At 26.6% G+C, this 19006-nt stretch overlaps 1 protein-coding gene across 1 annotated transcript in view; it reads right to left on the reverse strand.

Moving 5' to 3' along the window:
• The window catches only part of LOC135924135 (A disintegrin and metalloproteinase with thrombospondin motifs 9-like), a 48418-nt gene that overhangs the window by 7103 nt on the left and 22309 nt on the right, over positions 1–19006 (reverse strand). Inside the window, 9 exon segments of the mRNA XM_065459182.1 lie at positions 9783–10067; positions 10171–10332; positions 10379–10801; positions 11112–11285; positions 12254–12643; positions 17743–17907; positions 17993–18157; positions 18277–18517; positions 18585–18711. Of these exon segments, the coding sequence (XP_065315254.1) occupies positions 9783–10067; positions 10171–10332; positions 10379–10801; positions 11112–11285; positions 12254–12643; positions 17743–17907; positions 17993–18157; positions 18277–18517; positions 18585–18711 (2132 nt within the window).

The following is a 19006-nucleotide window of genomic DNA, read 5'->3' on the forward strand; positions in this document are numbered from 1 at the left end:
AAAAAATTTTTATATTTATTTTTCAATTTCCGGTCATTTTATTTAATATGCAAGGACTAAAAACGATTTTTTGGAAATAATACGACCTTCAATTTTTTAAAAAAATTTAGTAGACATTACTAAACTCTTCCTTTATATTTATAAAAAAAATGGTCTGGGACTCGGCCATCTTCATTTTCAAAATCAATAAAAATGTTTAGAAAAGTGTATAAATAATTTCCCGAAAGGGGGCGTCTTTGTATAAAATTATATAATAATCAGTTTTTAATGGTTTTTCTTGAGCTATTTGGTATAATTTAAAGGATTATTCATCTTGTAAGTGAAAATAACAATAAATGGGTCTTTCATTCAATTATAGAAATTGTCTATCGATAAAAGAAATTCATATTTATAATTTATTATAAAAATTTTTGCCCATATAACATATATTTAATGAATATTAATAAAATATATTCAACCAAGTTTATAGTTCTTGTATATATGTTTCATATATGGCCCCTTAAATATTAAAAGATATAATATAAATTTAAAAATCTAATATATAACTCACTTTTAAAAGATTCTAATTTTTCGGTAGCGCATTTACTTTCTTGTGACGACAATGTATAACTAAGGCTAGTAGCAGTTAACGGTAAAACTAATGTTAAGATATGACATTTTGGAAAATAAAGAGTGTCGTCTATACTTGGAAATGTAAAGGAATTAGAAGGTCCGGATGGGTGTAAAACTTTATATATTTCTTCCTGCTTTTGATTTTTTGCTAAAACAAAGGCTAACCACCAATTAGAATCATAAACACACGTATGCCATCCTGATATTTCTCCAAAAATTACACTTTCATTAATATATGATAAATATTCAATAGTGCTTTCTATATAATTGGAATACATTTTACTTTTAAATTGATGTAGACCTTGTTGGAATTTCGGTGTAAATTTTCTGTGTTCCAGGTATAGGTCTAGTTTGAAAATCTTCCCTGAGAATAGTTCTTGGGAATCATAATTTTTTTGGGTCATATATTCAAAATATATGCCATAAATATTTTCTTTAGCGAACTCGTACAATTCATATGATATGATTATTTGCTTTGAGTAAGGCCTTTGTAAATTAGCTCTAGAGGCTAATCTTTTAACAGTGCCACCAATCCCATCACAAACACTTTTCCCGTGTGCTGTAGCAGAAAAATGTCATTCCGCCTATACCTTTAAATCTATCTCATCATGGTAAATATGTAAATTTTTTACGATTTTTATACTGTGCAGCGGATCCATCGGAAAAATAAAAATTTTTATTTGACACAAATTTTATTAATTAAAAAATTTACCAATGTTTTTTGGAAATATGCTTCGGATATCATTACATAATTTAAGCATCAAATATTGGCAAAATTATCTTTATAATATATAACAAAAGGGTGGGTCAACTGAGCCCTATTCCAATGATAATTGTAATTCATCCTGAAGTATAAAGCTATAGTTTTCTAAAAATCACATAAAATTAAATATTGGCCTTCGTATAAGTTCAATTTTAGATTGTTTTAATACAACGATTGTTGCGTTGAAATCAAAGAATGGGGTAATAAAGATTCTATTATTTCAAAAAAGGCATTGATAAATTCATCTACTGGCTTAGTTATTGTTTCAATAGTGGATCTATCTAGGATAGCCATTATTTGTATGTTATAAATTTGATGTCATTAAAACTAAACAATCTTTCTATTTGATCGCGTTGTGTTGACCCTTGTCAATATACCGATTTTAGAAAATCCGATCCAATATTTATATTGATTTGGGTTATTTTATGATGATAATACTTTTATTTTGTATATAATAATTTCGTAATAAGAATAAATATTTGTAATATTTTACAAATATCAAATTATTTTAAAAATTGAGTAGCGAAAATTTTGATATTATTTTTGGCGTCATATATGAAATGCACAAGATTTCATATATTCAAGAACTTGAAACTTGGTTGGACATATTAATATTCATTAAATATAAGTTATGTGGGCAAAAATTTTTAGAATAAATTATAAAGTAACAAATTGAATCTTTTATCGATAGACAATTTCTATAATTGAATAAAAGCCCCATTTATTGTTATTTTCACTTAAAGGATGAATAATCCTTTAAATTATATCATATGGTTCAAGAAAAACCATTTAAAACTGATTAATATATAATTTTATGCAAAGATGATCCCTTTCGGGAAAATATTTATACACTTTTCTAAACATTTTTATCGATTTTGAGAATGAAGATGGTCGCGTCCCAGACCAGTCTTTTTTTTATAAATATAAAGGAAGAGAATAATGTCTACTAAATTTTTTTTAAAAATTGAAGGTCATATTATTTTCAAAAAATCGTTTTTAGTCCTTGCATATTAAATAAAATGACTGGAAATTGGAAAAAAATAAAAAAAAATTTTTTATCTGAAAGTAGAATATTTGTACCTAATTTTGATTATAAATTTGTTATTTACAATTACGTAGTTTTTAAGATATGCTTGAATGAAGGCAGATAATGGTAAAAATACGTCATTTTTGCCATTTTGAACACTAATATCTCCAAAAATATAAATGTTACGAGGCTAAAATTTTGGCTATTTCTTAACTACACTAACCTTTCTTTGCTTACCAAATTTTAAAAAATTCGAAGGAACATAAATTAATATCTTTTTTCATGAATGAGAACTTAAGACACGTCAGATCGAGGCATGTAGGATCATTATATCATTATAATATTACTTTTTATACAATATCGAGGCATGTCGGACCATTATATTATTATTTTTTATAATCACAATTTTTTTTATTAGGTCATAAAATTTTAAATTTTTAGTGTTTTTCTCAATCCTTATTAAATAAAGATATTTTTTTAATAACATATATTTTATATAAACTTATGTATAGTCCTAATACCCTGTTATTATGTTCAACCTACCCTATTTTTTTGACTTATCGAAATATATTACAAACTAGAGTCTACTAAAAAATATATATTAGACATCAGAGCGTTTGAGATATTTGCATATCTTTCATCGGTTTTACGAAATCCAGCTCGATATACCCCGGCCTCTACTACTAACAGAAATAGCTGAATTTCATATTGAATTCCATCCTAATTGAATTGGAATGCCCATGATTCAATATGATTTTTTGGTAACTCACTGAAACTCGGGGAATTTTTAAATATTATTTTATTTATTTATTTAAAAAAAAATTTTTTTTTATTGTTTGGTCTAGTAGGAAGAAGTCGTATTTTAATTTTAACAATTTAGTCTAATTTGGTTTTCAATAATTTGAGCGATACATTTTTAATAAAATTATAAAAAATGAAAAGAATATTATATATGAGGATCAATTAAATTACATTAAATTATATATAATTTTATGGATTCAATTTCAAACTCAACGATGACCAAATTAAACAAGTGCTTTATATTTATAAATTTAAAAATAATTATTTCTTTTTTGAAATATACTTTTTTTCACAAAAAAAAATTTATTCTAATAAATTGGTTAATAATCCTAACTTAGTAGCTTCATTCATAGCACACGTCTTGTTTTTATTGTAAAATTACACAATTATAAAAATATCCAGACGATCTTATATTTATTATTTTTTATATTAAAAAAAATAATATTAAAATTTCCCCGTGATTCAGTGAATAACTTTTAATGTTATTTTCTCTCGTGGTATTATGAACGTCCTGAATTTTTAATTGTCTTATATTACCATATTATCTTTCTATGATGTCTGACAGTTGAACGACTAATATTTAAAGCTTTCAAAATGTTTCTTCCAGATATTTCTTTTAAAATATGTTGAACAATAAAATTCCGAATTTTTTCAGATGTTGCTTTACAGGAGACTATTAGAAGTGCCATGTCCTTTAAGAAAGTGGCTGAAGACGATAATATAATTTACAAAAACATGAAAAAATTAAAGATGGCCAAGTATTTTTGAAGAGTTATGCCTTTTTATTCACCGATATGATCAAAATTTTATATTATATATAACTAGGTATATTATCAATCAAGTTATAATTTTTATTTTTAGAAAAAAAGATTTTTATATATTTTGAAAATTTAAGAATGGAAAAAAAAATATAGGTTGACTGAGCAATGACGTTGGGCTTTTATGCCTAAGCTATTAGTAGTTGAGACTAGTAATGAATTTTTGATTAGCAAAAACTAGAATGTCAAACCTTTTGATATATGAGATCGGTTGAGGTTCCAAGAAGAAAACATAAAAGTTTAGGTTCGGTTGAGTTAAGGTTTAGTATGGGATCAGGTATAAAAACTTTAATAAAGGTTCATAAATATTTAGTAATTATTATTCTTAGTTAGATCTGTAAATAATTTTAATCTTATTTTATGATAAATATAGAGGAATAAGAACAATAAAACACAGTTAACAAAAAATTTTATTGTCAATTTATATTGGTATAAGAAATTATGATTACAACGTGTATATAATAGCATTTAATATATATTTATACATTCTTGTTCTCTATTGTGATAGAATATATTTCAATCCTAAAAATACTTTTTTGTCCGAAACCGGTAGAGCTGGGACAGACATGACTGTTGTTGCTAATAGATACAGTTCGGGTTGCTCTAATTTTCTTTCTTCCCAATACTCAAAAATATCGATGCCATGGTACCTTTCTCTTGTTTTGCGTGCCATAATTCGACTTTTGTTAATTCAAAATAAACGTCGGTGTCTTGATAGGCATTTTTACTTAATAATGGAAGTGAACTATATATTATTATACTATCAAGTTATCATTATGCCATCAAGTGCCTCAATTAAATCCCAAGTTTGTATAAGATATTTTTCTAGTCCTATTATTTTTTTTATCTGATAATATTTGATATCGGGAATCAAGATATAGTTAACAGAATGCATTATTTTTTTAGCGTAATCTCCCTATTTTTATGGATCAATTAGAAAATGTCGTATATTAAGTTTCTTATCAATCATGCATTTTAAGAGATAACCAGAAGTCATTTATCATAAATTACTAGTAATAATAATAAAATATTATAATTAAAAAACAAATTATTTCCTTGAACTTCTATCTAGGCCTCGAACAATCGACGGTAAGAGGCCTGATGGGTTAACACTAAAGTTATGCAAAGCCCGACCCGTTAAGAATTTTTGCATGTTGCCTGTCCCATTATATTTTCTTGCCCGGCCAGGCATAAAAAAATTTTTTTGGCTTGTTAGAATTTTACAAAATTTTGGCCTGCATATTAAATTTTACAAAAAGTACGCACCAACATCCTTCATTAAAGTGATAAAAAATATAATATTTGCTTTGTCGAAAATTGTTAAATCTATTATTTTTTACTTGCCATTTTAAAAATAAAATTTTAAAATTTTCTTAGGCCACTTTCAAACAAGTCTTTTTTTAAGCGGTTGCATAGGTACGTTTTCAACAATTTTATTTAAACATAACGAATAATTTGTCGAGTTAATTTTTTTGCATAATATAAAATATCTTTAAAAAAAGCTTGTTTTAGGTTCATTAAAAATATTAATTTGGGTTCGGTTCGACATTTTGTCAAGAACTAGACTTACTTACTTTTTCATATTTTTGACATTGATGACGATGATTGAGACCATCAATTTTATAAGATATAAATTTTAATAAATCATAACAGGTTTCAGCCTAAATGTTTTCTAGCAATAAACAAAGTTTTTTTTATATTGTCCAAAAAAAAGTATGTCCTTTCGAGGAAACAGCTATGCCTTGAATGGTCCCGTATGAATGTAACATGAAGATACTTTATTTCACCAAAGAAGATCATGTACCAATGTTTTAATAATTGTAAGAAGAATTAAAAAGAGTTAAGGATGATGTATAAATAGAATTTATAAATAAAATGAATGAGAACAATATGTGCGAATCTATAAAAACTAAATATGATCAAAAAAAGATATCATAAAAAATTCGCCATAAGAAAAAAATAAGATTTTTGATAAATATTATTGATTCTATAAATTTATCTAGTTATAGTATATTCTCAAATATAAAAAAATGTTCTTTAGCATTCTCTGAACTGGAAGTAAAAGTACGCACACAAGTTTGACAATGAAATAGTTTTTAATAGCATAATATAATCTTTTAAAATAGTTATCTATAACTTTTTTGCCCATATCTAAAATTTTACAAAATAATATATAAAAGGCTATAAAGTGTTTAGAATTGAAGTAAACTGCAGATATAATAGATATGGCATATCCAATACTTCGGAATCTGTTCAAACATGGCGCCGCGCTTACACTAAATTTAGCCTTTTTTAACTAAATAGACTTAAATAAAATACCGATAGCTAAATAAATTCATTATTTACACCTGTAGGTAAATTTAGCTTTAACTTAGATCCTAATTATTAAATCAAATCAAACGAAAACTTGATTTTACTCAATATTTTACAATTTATCGAGGATTTTTATAGTTACGATAAAATTCTGAAAAGTAGGAGACCGGGACTTGTTGGGGACGTTAGTTCTTAATTAAATTTATTTCTAAGCTTTCATGATATAGGAGATGAAATTTAAACTGAATTATATAGATTGTGCCATACATAATTGGCTAAAAAGGATTTCAAGAATGATTTCTTCTTTTAATTTTTACAAAGGTAACTTTGTTTTAGTAGCATGCCAAAAGGAATAAATATTAAATTCAAACTTAATCATTATTATTTATACATAGAGCTTATAAAATATCAATAAATAGACTGTAGATAAGTTCAAACCCTATTTTTAATCTGTCAATATTTCAGAAATATATAACATGAATTATTATCATTTTAAATGACAGAATTAAAAGTTGTAAGGAGATAATCCTGCTAATTATAGCATATTTATATTTTATTTAGATTAGACATGTAAATAATTGTAAATATTTATCAATCTCGGCGTATATTTTGTTCTGAATTAATGCCATGAGGTAGCCTAAACATTTATCTAAAATTATAAATTCTATTTAACGGCTAGAATAACGGCTAACTCAATATTTTATCTAATGCAAAACCTGAGGATTTTGCTCATAGATTGCACAAAGTATTGGATACCTATTAGCTAAATCTCGAGGCTTAGGCAATATTTTTCTAGCCAAAATATTAAATTCCGGTTTTAAAAATAGGTTCGAATCGAGCTATTTAATAATACTATTTTATCCTTCTGTTAAATTTAGATTGATCTTGGAATAAATCAGGGTTCTGTTCCTTATAAGCTTCTCTAAATTTCAGAGAGGTTTTATATGAATTTTCAGTGAATTTGTCATATTCGAAAATGTTCTCGTAAAAAAGTATCTAATTTTCAATATATGTGAATCAAGGCTTTGAAATCTGAGCCCGAACCATGCTTAGGAAATTTTTGCAAGCTTTAATCATAATACCCGATTTTATTTTTTGATTACGTTATTTATTGCATTATTAAAATTTTATAACTCTGGACCCGGACCCTGATTTTTTGACGAAGGATTCACATCCCTGATATAAATTTGTTTAAAAATAATCAAAATGGGACCGTTTAAAATTTTATAATAATAAACGAAATAGAACTAACCCGTTGGTGCAACACCCTGCTCACATCTATTTACTATTAAAGTTAAAACAAAAAGTCTTTAAGTTGTGTAGTAGTGTTGTTAAAAGCCAGAATTTTAAAAACGACCCGATTAAGATTTGATATGCCTAACTATGATCGTAAAGTCATTTGATCATAAATTCGTCTATAGGGTTAGGGTTCCTGATTGGCTTATTTAATAGCTGTAAATTAAGATAATAATTTAAATATTGTTAAAAAATTACTTGGAATTAACTGATATAAAATAAATACATAAATCGAATAATTACTTGCATATAAATTCATTCATATAATAAGGATATCAACCATTTTGACAGAAAATGGTCCAAAATCTTACGATCAGAGGGGACCCTCCCAAGATTTTAGCCACAATAATATTAAGTAAGCCTCGAGATTTGCCAAATAGATGTCCAAACCTTTCTACCATCTATGATCAAAATCTCAAGGCTTCATAATATTATTTGGGCCAAAATCTTAATCGGGCCATTTTTATAAATCGACCTAAAATTGGGCTTTTTAACAACACTAATATGTAGACTTCAATTTAATTATATTGTCAATGATTTGTAAATTTTTTCTAGTGAACCCGAAAAAACTTTGTTTATTTTACCTTGAATAGCGCCCAATCTAAACTTTCAAACCTATGCCCACCCTGATGCTTGTTATTTTCTCCAAAATACTTGCTAATTAGGGTTAGGTATTCACCAATACTATTTAGTTAATTGACCGGTAAAATTAAATTAGATGATTTTACGACACTAAACTTTCTCTGATATAAATAGATAGTAATAAATATATAATTTTGAGAAATAATATTTCATTTTCGCTTTCTTTGACCTATAGTTTTCTTCTAATTCAAAGTAGCTATTATCATTTTCTTTTATATTTAATTAAGTTATAAATATCACATGGTCAAAGTTTTTAATCGATTTTAGTTCTTTGCATGAATATGAGGAGACCAGGGCATATCGGATCAAGGGTAAGTCGAACTAAATTAAAAAAGTCGAAAGTTTGAAACTTATCCAAAGACCATCAACAAGAATTATTTCTTTTATTCAACTCATAATTTTATACTAAAAAATCTAATATTTAAATTTAAGGTATTAAAATATTTAAATTTTGTCCTAATATAGATTTTAGTAAAGTGCTTTACATATCTATACAAAAAAAAACATTCCGAAAAAATTAACTATTAAATGATGGCAAATATAGAAAATTGTTGCAAAACAAGATTATAATTTGTATTAAATTTAAAAAAACACTAATATGCAATTTAACTTAAATAGCAAAGTTTAAAACTCTTATAATTTGAAAATACATTATTATCAAGATTGTAAAGCTAGTATTAATAGATAGAACAAGCCAGGAGACTTTGAGCACCTAGGATTAATAAAAACTTAAAATATTAAATAAAGTGAAAAGTTTTGTTAAAATAGCAATATGGTGCTAACTGTAAGAGTTATCGCAAATATTATTAGTGATGATTTAATGAAACATATTGACGATTAAATTAAAACCCATCCATATAAAATTATAATCTTTGCAAAAATAATTAAAATAACAAAAGGAATAATAAAAGAAATTTCAATAATGCTTTGTCTATATTTTAATTATTTTTGCAAAGATTATAATTTTATATAAATGGATTTTAATTTAATCGTTAATATGTTTCATTAAATCATCACAACACTGTATATCTTTGATAAAATAATTGTTAATTTTTATATTCTAATAATCAGGCGACAGATTGATAAAATGTGATATCGGTAGAAACAATTAAATAAAATAAAAACCAGTTGATTTTCAATATATAGTGGATTAACCCAAAAAATTATCCAATATCTCTGAAGTTATGTGTATAAATATATAAATAAAAATATTAAAAATGAAGTTTTTTATAAACTATTTATTTATATTATACAATATTTTTGCTAAAAAATAGCATTAAAAATTTAATTTGTTTGAGAACAATAACCACATGAGTACAAAAATTTATAAAAATTATAAGATTATAGAAAAATCACCTGAGATGTTTGTCCATTAGTAATATTTAACAAAAATGACTTTAAGAAAAAGAATAAGTTGTAAAAAAATATATCATCCATATCAGAATTTGTGAGATATTGCACAAAAATGCATAATTAATGAAATTTTTGTTAAAGCTTATTTTTTGTTTACCGAGCTCCAAGGGCCAATATATAATTGAGGCTTGCTCGGTGTTTCGTATTTAATTGGCCGATTGCGTTTTTGTAAATTATTATTAATATCTATCATATAATCAAGTTTGGAATTGATAGGCAGTGTTAGAGCGGCCATTTGTTGGCAATCGGCAGATAAACATTCTTCAGAACTGACTGGTTTAGTACTTTCGGCGCAGAAGGATTCGTGTACCCCAATATTGTCAATATCTCTTGTACAAGTTATGGTGCGAGTCTTAATTCCCTGGCAGGGTAATTTGTTACACTTTTATTGTATAATAAATTTATAAGAGATTTAAAAAGGCATATTATTAATCTAAAAAATATTTATCTTTTAAATATATTGTAATAATGTTTTATTTATTAACCCGGCTCCAATCGGACGTTTTCCATATATAGCAAGGCTTTTCAAAGCATTTATCGAAATTGATAGGTTTTAATTGTTCGTCGCAGTCGCTCGCTGCAGCTCCTTGAGAATTTTGGCATAAAACTAATCTCCTTTTCCAGCCATTTCCGCATTTCACAGAACACTATTATAAAATAATTTTAATAAAAAATATAATATAGCATCTAAACCTGACTCCATGTGCCCATCCTCCAAATGCTATTAGTGATAGGTTTATAAATCAACTTTAAACCAGGGAGAGTATTTAAGTCGCTAGGGTGAGTTTTATTAGAGGAAAAATGTTTGACATTATAAAACTGGTGATTCTGATGAGAATTTCTGGGATAGGGGAGATCCTTATTATCCTTTTCTATGCCTGGTGATGGCGAAGGTTTGATTTGTTTAACTATTTGTAATCGGTTAGATACATCAATGTTTTGATCAGATTTATTATTATCAATCTGTTCATTTATACAAGGTCTTATAGAGCATTCGCTAGTGACAATGGGTTTGGTAGCGGGATCACATTCAATTTCGTCTTTAATATGTCCGGTGTCGAAAAGAACGCAGGCTACGTACCTATTTTTAGTGCCTTTGCCACAAGAATTTGAACACTAAAATAAAATAATATTTTATGTGTAATTGCGAAATAGTTTTTGAAATGACTTCTTATTAATTTATTTATAATAATTTGAATTATATATAGTATAAATCAGAGGAGAAACTAAATTTATAATAGTGGTGGACAAATATATTTTTGCGATAACAATGACGTAGTGATCATTGTAAAAAAAATCATAAAGAAATTATATTAAAATTTCTTTCTTAGGAAGTGTTAAATTCCAATTTTATTTTATAAATAAATTCTTGGTTATTATTTGCGTAATATAAGTTTCTGAATATTTTAAAATAAATTGTATTAACTTTTTGCCAGCTCCCGACTCTCCATAACCCGCAGAATGCAACTTTACACTGTTCTACGATGGCGGGTTTAGGGGTATATAGTTCACATACTTTTTCGTCATATATTTTTGTGCCATTTTTATAAATGCATGTTATGACTCGTTCTCTAAGACCCAAGCCACAACTCTGTGAACACTAAAAGTATATAATTATAAATTGTATAATATAAATCACTTAAAATTAGGAGTGATAAAATTCCTGGGAAATTTTAGAAAATGTATAAAATTTATTAAGGTATAAATTCTGTTAAATATTTAGTTGATTAAGAAGGTTTTCTTTTCCGCCAGTTTAGTTGTGTGACTCACACATTCTTAAGAGGCAGCTATTAACATTATTATTCATAATACCAAGAGCCTGCCTCCCAAGCCCTGGTCATAGTTAATGATGTTTCTGCATGCTCACAATTGAACTAAGAGAATTAGCATATTATAATAAAAGTGTATGTTTTAAGTGTATAGAGAATTCACCTAAGGAGAGGGTAAATGGAGTGTTTAGCCCCCATCAATTTTATTGGCGAACCTTAGGCCAGATTATTATATTAGACTGTAATATTTTTATATCTGATAAAGATTATTTTCTCACCTCTTTTTTCAAAATAATAAAAGTAATCCTTCAGATATCAGAAAAGTTTCTTAAAATTTTAATTGCCTATATTCTATTTATAAAGAATAAATTTAAAAAAGCAGAATTTTTCTTATTTTATTGACATGTGAAAATAAATTTTCCCCTAATTTTGAAATCCTGGTTCTGAGCTTTATATCTCTAAAAATGTCCAATAATGATTGAAAGCATTTTAATACAACACAAAAAAGGTCTTCTAAATGCCTCACATCCAACCCCGTAGACAATCCCTCACCCCACCCAATTTTTAAAAAATCTTTTTAGATCCTTAAACTAGGCCTCCAAATTTGTTTCTAATGGCTTAAAAATAACCTAAAAAATATTAGCCCCCAAAAATATTGCCCCCTCCCACCCCCACTAAAACTTCAAGACTATGAGCCTGCCCTTACCCATTTATGTAGTCAATTCCTTAGCCAGATAACACCATAATTACCATATATATGTAAAAGTTAGTTTCCTTTTTTATTTAAAAGATTTTATACCATAGTCCAAGAGCCTATTTTCCATATAATATTATTCTCGTTGGGGGAAATTTGATTGTTCTTATCAAAAGGTAAGGGTAAGTACGAAATTCCGTCTTTTCTTCTGTTATCATATTTGGTTTCTTGATGATAAAAAGTTGGGGTTTTCGGAATCAAGGAACTAGTACCACTTTGTTGAATATCGTTAGAAATATCGTCGTGATAAATAGATGATATACACTCTGAATAACAGTTTTGAGATGTCGCAGGTTTCTGGGCGAATTGCTCCAAGCAATAATTATCATTAACCGGTGTGGAGGAAAGCGATACTAAGGAAATCTTCGAGTCGACTAAAAGACAATGAACTGATCTAGTTTTGTAACCATTACCGCACTTAGCCACAGGAATGCACTATTTTAATATTTAAGGACTTTATTAACTTAATATTACACCATGTTAAAATTAAAATTGCCCTAATACTAAATAACTTTAAATCAAAGACCTGCAATTTCTAAATCACCCCCTTCTCGCATATCCGAGTTTATTTTATTCGTTTATTTTCTCAATTTTAAAACTAGTATGAAAACTTGAATCTAGCAGCCAGGGGCTTAAATGAGCTAATCCAGACCAAGCCTGCAGATGTCTGTTTTATAAAATATACTAGATGGGCCAATTTTCTTGGGCTTCAAATTTTATACTCTTATTTGGATTATGTAAAAATTATAAAAACCTTAGTGAAATAAAATTTCCATGACAATTCAGCGAAACTTTTATCGCGAATGAATTTTAGCGAAACTTTTATAGCGAATACACAATACAAACATTTCCAGAAAAACAATATCGCGAATTTTTTATAAAGAAACCCTTATCGCGAAACATTTACAGCAAATATAATTATCGCGAAAATTTTATAACGAAATCATTATCGCGAACCCCAAATCGTAAAGACAATATAGAAAAAACTATTTCGAGTCGAGTTCTTGGAAATCGACTAAAAACTTTAGCGACTCAAGTTGATCTATTTAGTCGGCTTAGTCGAACATTTAGTCGGCTTAGTTTACCCATAGTGAACTAAATTGAATTTTAGAGTCGAACTTGCATCACTGTATAGCCGGGATAAAAATTAAATTGTAAACATGGTAAATTAGGATTTCAGTGAAGATGAACCATAGAAAAGTGACAATTGTCATATAATCCTTATTTTGTTTTTCTGACGCAAATGAGTAAGAATATATATATAATAAACATGTCAATAGGATTTCAGCGAAGATATACCATAGAAAAGTGACAATTGTCATAATCGTATTTTTAAACTTTTTTTGAAGCAAATGGGTAAAAAAAATTCTAAACATTTTAAATTGAGATTTTAAGGAAGATGAACCATAGAAAAGTGACAATTGTCATAATCCTTATTTTTTAATTTTAGAATTATTTGAAGCAAATGGGCAAAAATATAAATTGCAAACAGCAATTAAAATTTAAATGAAGATATATCATAAAAAGTGTCAATTAAATCGTTATTTTGAAACTTGTTTGAATTTTTCTGAAGCAAATGTGTAAAAATATTAATTGTAAACATGTTAAATTAAAATCTAAATGAAGATGTACCATAATAGAAAAGTGACAATTGTCATTATTGTTAATTTTAAATTTTTGAATATTTAAGTAAATGGGTAAAAATATTAAATGTAAACATGCTATTTAAATTAGGATGTACCAAAAGAAAAGTGACAAAGACAAATGTCATAATCATTGTTTTTAACCTTTTAATTTATTTTTAACAAATGGGTAAAAAAAAATAATGTGTAAACATGTTAAATTGAGATTTTAGGGAGGATGATCCATAGAAAAGTGACAATTGTCATATTCATTATTTTTCAAATATTTTGAAGCAAATAGGTAAAAATATAAATTATAAACATGTGAAATTAAAATTTCAGTGAAGATAACGCTATTTTTTTAAACTTTATATATAATGCAGATGTTATATAAATATTATTAAAAACTACCACTTTAGAGTACAATATATCATTATCAATACTATTTTAGGGAATGTATAAAAAAATTCCCAATTTTTAGCTATTTATGACCTATCTCATTTTGATTTGGATATTTTGTTTATATAATTTAAAATACCACTGAAAATTTTCAAATTCGGTTATTTGTCAATTGCAACAAAAAAAAATCATAATTATGTTATAAGTAAAGTATGATCTTTACCTAATGATATAATATACGGTATATAATACTTGTTAAAAAAAATAAGAGAAATCGGCGCTATTTTGAACTTTTTGATTCAAAGTACCAAAAATTAGGAAAAAATTACTGTTGACATAAATCATTATATGAGTGGAATCTCCCATCATTAAGCAATAATTTTATTATGCTAAATAATTATTGACTCAAACATATTTTTTTATTTTTCGTCCGGAATTACCCCATTACCCAAGCTCAACAAATTGCAAATATTTTAAAAAATATCAAATCAATAATCTTGAAATTTGGTAAATATATTCCTTATCAAAATACGGTAACTCAATGAAACTCGGGGAAATTTTTAATATTACTTTTTTTTTTAAATTTTCTTTATTTAAAAATAATAAATATGCGATTGCGATCGAGTGGATATGGATGGAAATTTTTTGAAGCAATAATAATTCAATATTACATTACTCAAAAGTTTTAAGAATTTCATATTTTTTTCTTATAAAAATTTTCACAATTCTTTAATTTTAAATATAAATGGTAAAGGTGTGTGCTATATTAAATGCTATTAAATTAGGACTATAATTATTTTAGTGAATATTTTCACAATTCTTTAATTTGACATTAAAAATATATATTATTTAAAAATTTTAAAAAGAAATGTGCTATATTGGATGCTACTAAGTTAGGACTATTAAATCAAATACTAGATAATTAAGCAATTTATTTGAATAAACATAATATATAAACTGATAATATAGATATATATAATTTTAAGGAAAAACATAAATAGTTCTATATAAATTTATATCATTTAAAAATTTAATTAATATACATTTGACATATTTTTAATATTACGAAAATAAGTATATTTACATATATATAAATGAGCTGGGGATGTTCGCCTTAAGATCCCCCCATAAACGCTCAATACGTATGGGTCGATATATCATTTGGGTCTATAAAGTTTCTGCTGTGATTGACAGAGTAATGATCTTATCCATTTTCATTAAGATTGTTATAACTTGGAAAAATATTAAATTTTAAGATTTGTGCGATCGCATATTTATTATAAAGCTTAAAAATAACGATTCTGATAATTGTCACCTTACTATGGTTACCTTCATTTTTAACAAGTTTACACTTTATATTTTTACCCATTTGCTTCAAAAAAAAATTCAAAAATAATAAATAATTATTTAATTGTCACTTTTCTATGGTAAATCTTCATTGAAATCTTATTAACATGTTTATAATATATATTTTTGCCCATTTGCCTCAAAAAGGTTTAAAGATAATGATTATGACAATTGTCACTTATGTGGTTAATCTTCCCTAAAATTTTGATTTAACATGATTAAAATTCTTTTTTTAGCCATTTGGTTCAAAAAAAATTAAAAAATAAAGATTATATGACAATTGTCACTTTTTTATGGTTCATCTTCACTGAAATCCCAATTTAACATGTTTACAATTTATATTTTTCCCCGACTTCGGTGATGCAAGTTAGAATCAATAATTTGATTAAGACGACTAAATGAATCAACTTGGTCGACTAATAGACTAATTTAGTCGTTCGAATTTAGTCGATTTTTTCCACTATGACTATTAGTTAGTCGTCTTTTAGCCGACTAAATTTAGTCGATTGACAACACGAATTGCTAATAATTACTATTTGAAACATTTATTTTTATGATCATATTAATTGAATAATATTTTTTAAAGATAGGTACAAGATTGATTCAATTATAGAGTCTTTAATTTTCTTTTAGCCTTAATAAATATATTGGAATAAAATATTCTTGCTCGAAGTCTTATTTTATAAAACGCGCAAAAGGAACTCAGGCGTTATTAATATATTAATCATTAAGTTCATTAGCTAAACCTAGATCCTTATTAGCAAAATTGATACCTGGGTTGGGCCAATATTTATTGAAGTCCTTAATATGTAAAAATTCATCAATCAGTTTTGCCAGTCACTAACCAAGCGTTATAAGCTAGACTGCCTTCATTGAATTTTGAATGGTGATTCAAAAATAAATTACATCTAAGGGATTTCTCTAATTCAAAATATTTTGAATCTTATGATTTTATGATCTTTAATAGTTTTTTTTTATCTATAAAATATAAGTCTAAAATTTAATAGGAATCTGAATCTAATATTGAGACGCAGCCTTAAGCACGAAATTTGTCAAACTTTTCATACCAGCATATATTATTTTTTTCCCTTACTCAGAACTAAAACTACTTAAAAGTAATTTTTACTGAATTCCCAAAAGATGATTTTGCTAATTAAAAAATTTTTAATTTTCTCAGAATTTAATTTCTTAGAAAATATTGCTCAGAAATATTTACTATTTATTAATTCTATAACATGATTTTTTGAGTTTTAAAATTACATTAGTCTGAGTTTTAATATCAGAAAATTGAATAAAATAATTCAAAATTTAAAAAAAAAATACTTATCAAAATCTTCTATGATTTATAAAAATAATCTGAGAAAATCATCAAAAATTCTAGCTTTTACTATTTTTCATCTTGATAGAAAAAATTTCAAAGTATTTCAAAATATTTGTTCAAATTTACTTTTAATGGCATAATCACATTTTAAAAATAATTTATGTTGAAGGGAGGGGAGGGGCGGTGGTAAATTTTTTGGGGTAAAAACCTGAACCAAATATCCCTTCCATACTTAAAACCAAGTGTAAGAAGAACCCAGAAAGATATTGGTTAATTAATTTTTTATAATATCAGATAAAGGTTACATGCTTACTTAAGCAATTGGTAACAAAAGATCCATAAAACATTTCGCGTTTATGATTTAAGGAACATTTGTGATTAAATTAATATTCAATATGTTGTTCATTGTTTCACAGTAATAAGCTCGCGATAAAGACTTCGCGCAAACATTAAAAAATTCGCTGTAAAGGGTTCGCGATAAAAGTTCCGCTATAACGAGTTCGCGTTAAGAGTTTCGCTAAAATGTATTCGTTGTTAAGGTTTCGCGGAAATAGATTCATGATAATGGCTTCGCTATATTGTTTTGCTATAAATGTTTCGCGATATTACCTTCGCTATAAAATTCCTTCACGATAAGAGACATTGGCGATAAAAGTTTCTCTGAATTGACCAGATATGGAAATAAATGCGTGCTCAGCAGGCCTAATGATGAGTAAGTTTTAAATATTTTATGAGTAAAACATCTATTTGAGCATGCAAGAGTGAAAGGAGAGAGCAATGCCCCAGCTTAAGCAATACAACAATATCCAGCAATGATGTTACTATTTTTTTTAAAGATAATATACTTCAGTCCAAGGATCACTATTCCACATACAAATTTTACTGCTCTCACAAATCTCATTTTCATTCGGTTTTGAATCCTGCGGGCAAAATAAGGAATCAATTCTTTGATCGTCTTGTTGACACCATACGCTTCTTGACTGTACTCCCTTACCACAAGGTTTTGAACACTTAAAATTTTGCAAAACAATGTCGATAAAAAAATATGATCTTATATCACAGGGAAAAAAATTAAATAAAATCATCATAAAATACCGTTGTTAATTGTGAGAAATGCCAAGTAGGACAAGGTGAAGTACGACATATTTGAGATAATACAGTGAGAGTACTGTTACAATAATGAGGACCTACTGTGCGATTAGAAGAATCTATACATGTAGCTTGCCTAGTCCTAATTCCTCCCCCGCAACTAGCAGAACACTATAATAAATCAATTTTGCATCATAATTAGTATATCCATGATCTTGCAGTTTTTAAAGGTCACGTTATTCCATTCCATAATAATGTTTACCAAAATAATTTTTTAAAGTATTACTTACACTAGACCAGGGAGTATAACTCCAATGAGTTATCCATGAGCAAGGCTTGAGAAAACAGGGCTGAACAAATGCGGGTTTGTGCGAGTTAAATCTACATTCTGAATCGGATACGATAGATGATACATTATAGATAGATTCGTTTCCAGTCCCATTTTCATCAATCTTTAAGCATACCACAATGTTTTTTTGAAATCCATGACCACAAGTTACAGAGCATGGAGTTCTGTCTAATACTTTCCAACTATTTTGATTTTGGAATGAGAATTATATTTAATTAATTATACATATATATCAATTTATTTTAAAACCTAAAATTACATTCAATATCACATTTTTCTTCAATTTGCAAAGGTTTAGAAAGATGATCACATTTGGCGCTTGGTTCAACATCAAAAGTTTGAGTATTAATACATAAAACTTTTCTAGATCGTTTTCCTTCAAATAAATAATACATACATTAATATACAATAAATCTATCATTACTATTTTTGTAACTGATAAAAAAGAGATACCATATAAGAAATGTAATTCAAAATCTTGTCATTTTTTAAATTTAAAAAAAATATAAGATTTTTCCCAGTCTTTCCACAAATATTTTTTTTGATGTTTAATTTAAGCCCTAATGATATGGATATTATTCAAAAGTAAAATAAAGTTCTAATCTATTTAGGAATTTGTAGATCAATTTTTTCCTTAGAAATTATGGTTAAAAGGATGATTAATTTTTTTT

The sequence above is a fragment of the Gordionus sp. m RMFG-2023 genome, chromosome 2 (assembly GCF_954871325.1).
Source record: "Gordionus sp. m RMFG-2023 chromosome 2, tfGorSpeb1-WG-v2, whole genome shotgun sequence".
Lineage (NCBI taxonomy): Eukaryota > Metazoa > Nematomorpha > Gordioida > Chordodea > Parachordodidae > Gordionus > Gordionus sp. m RMFG-2023.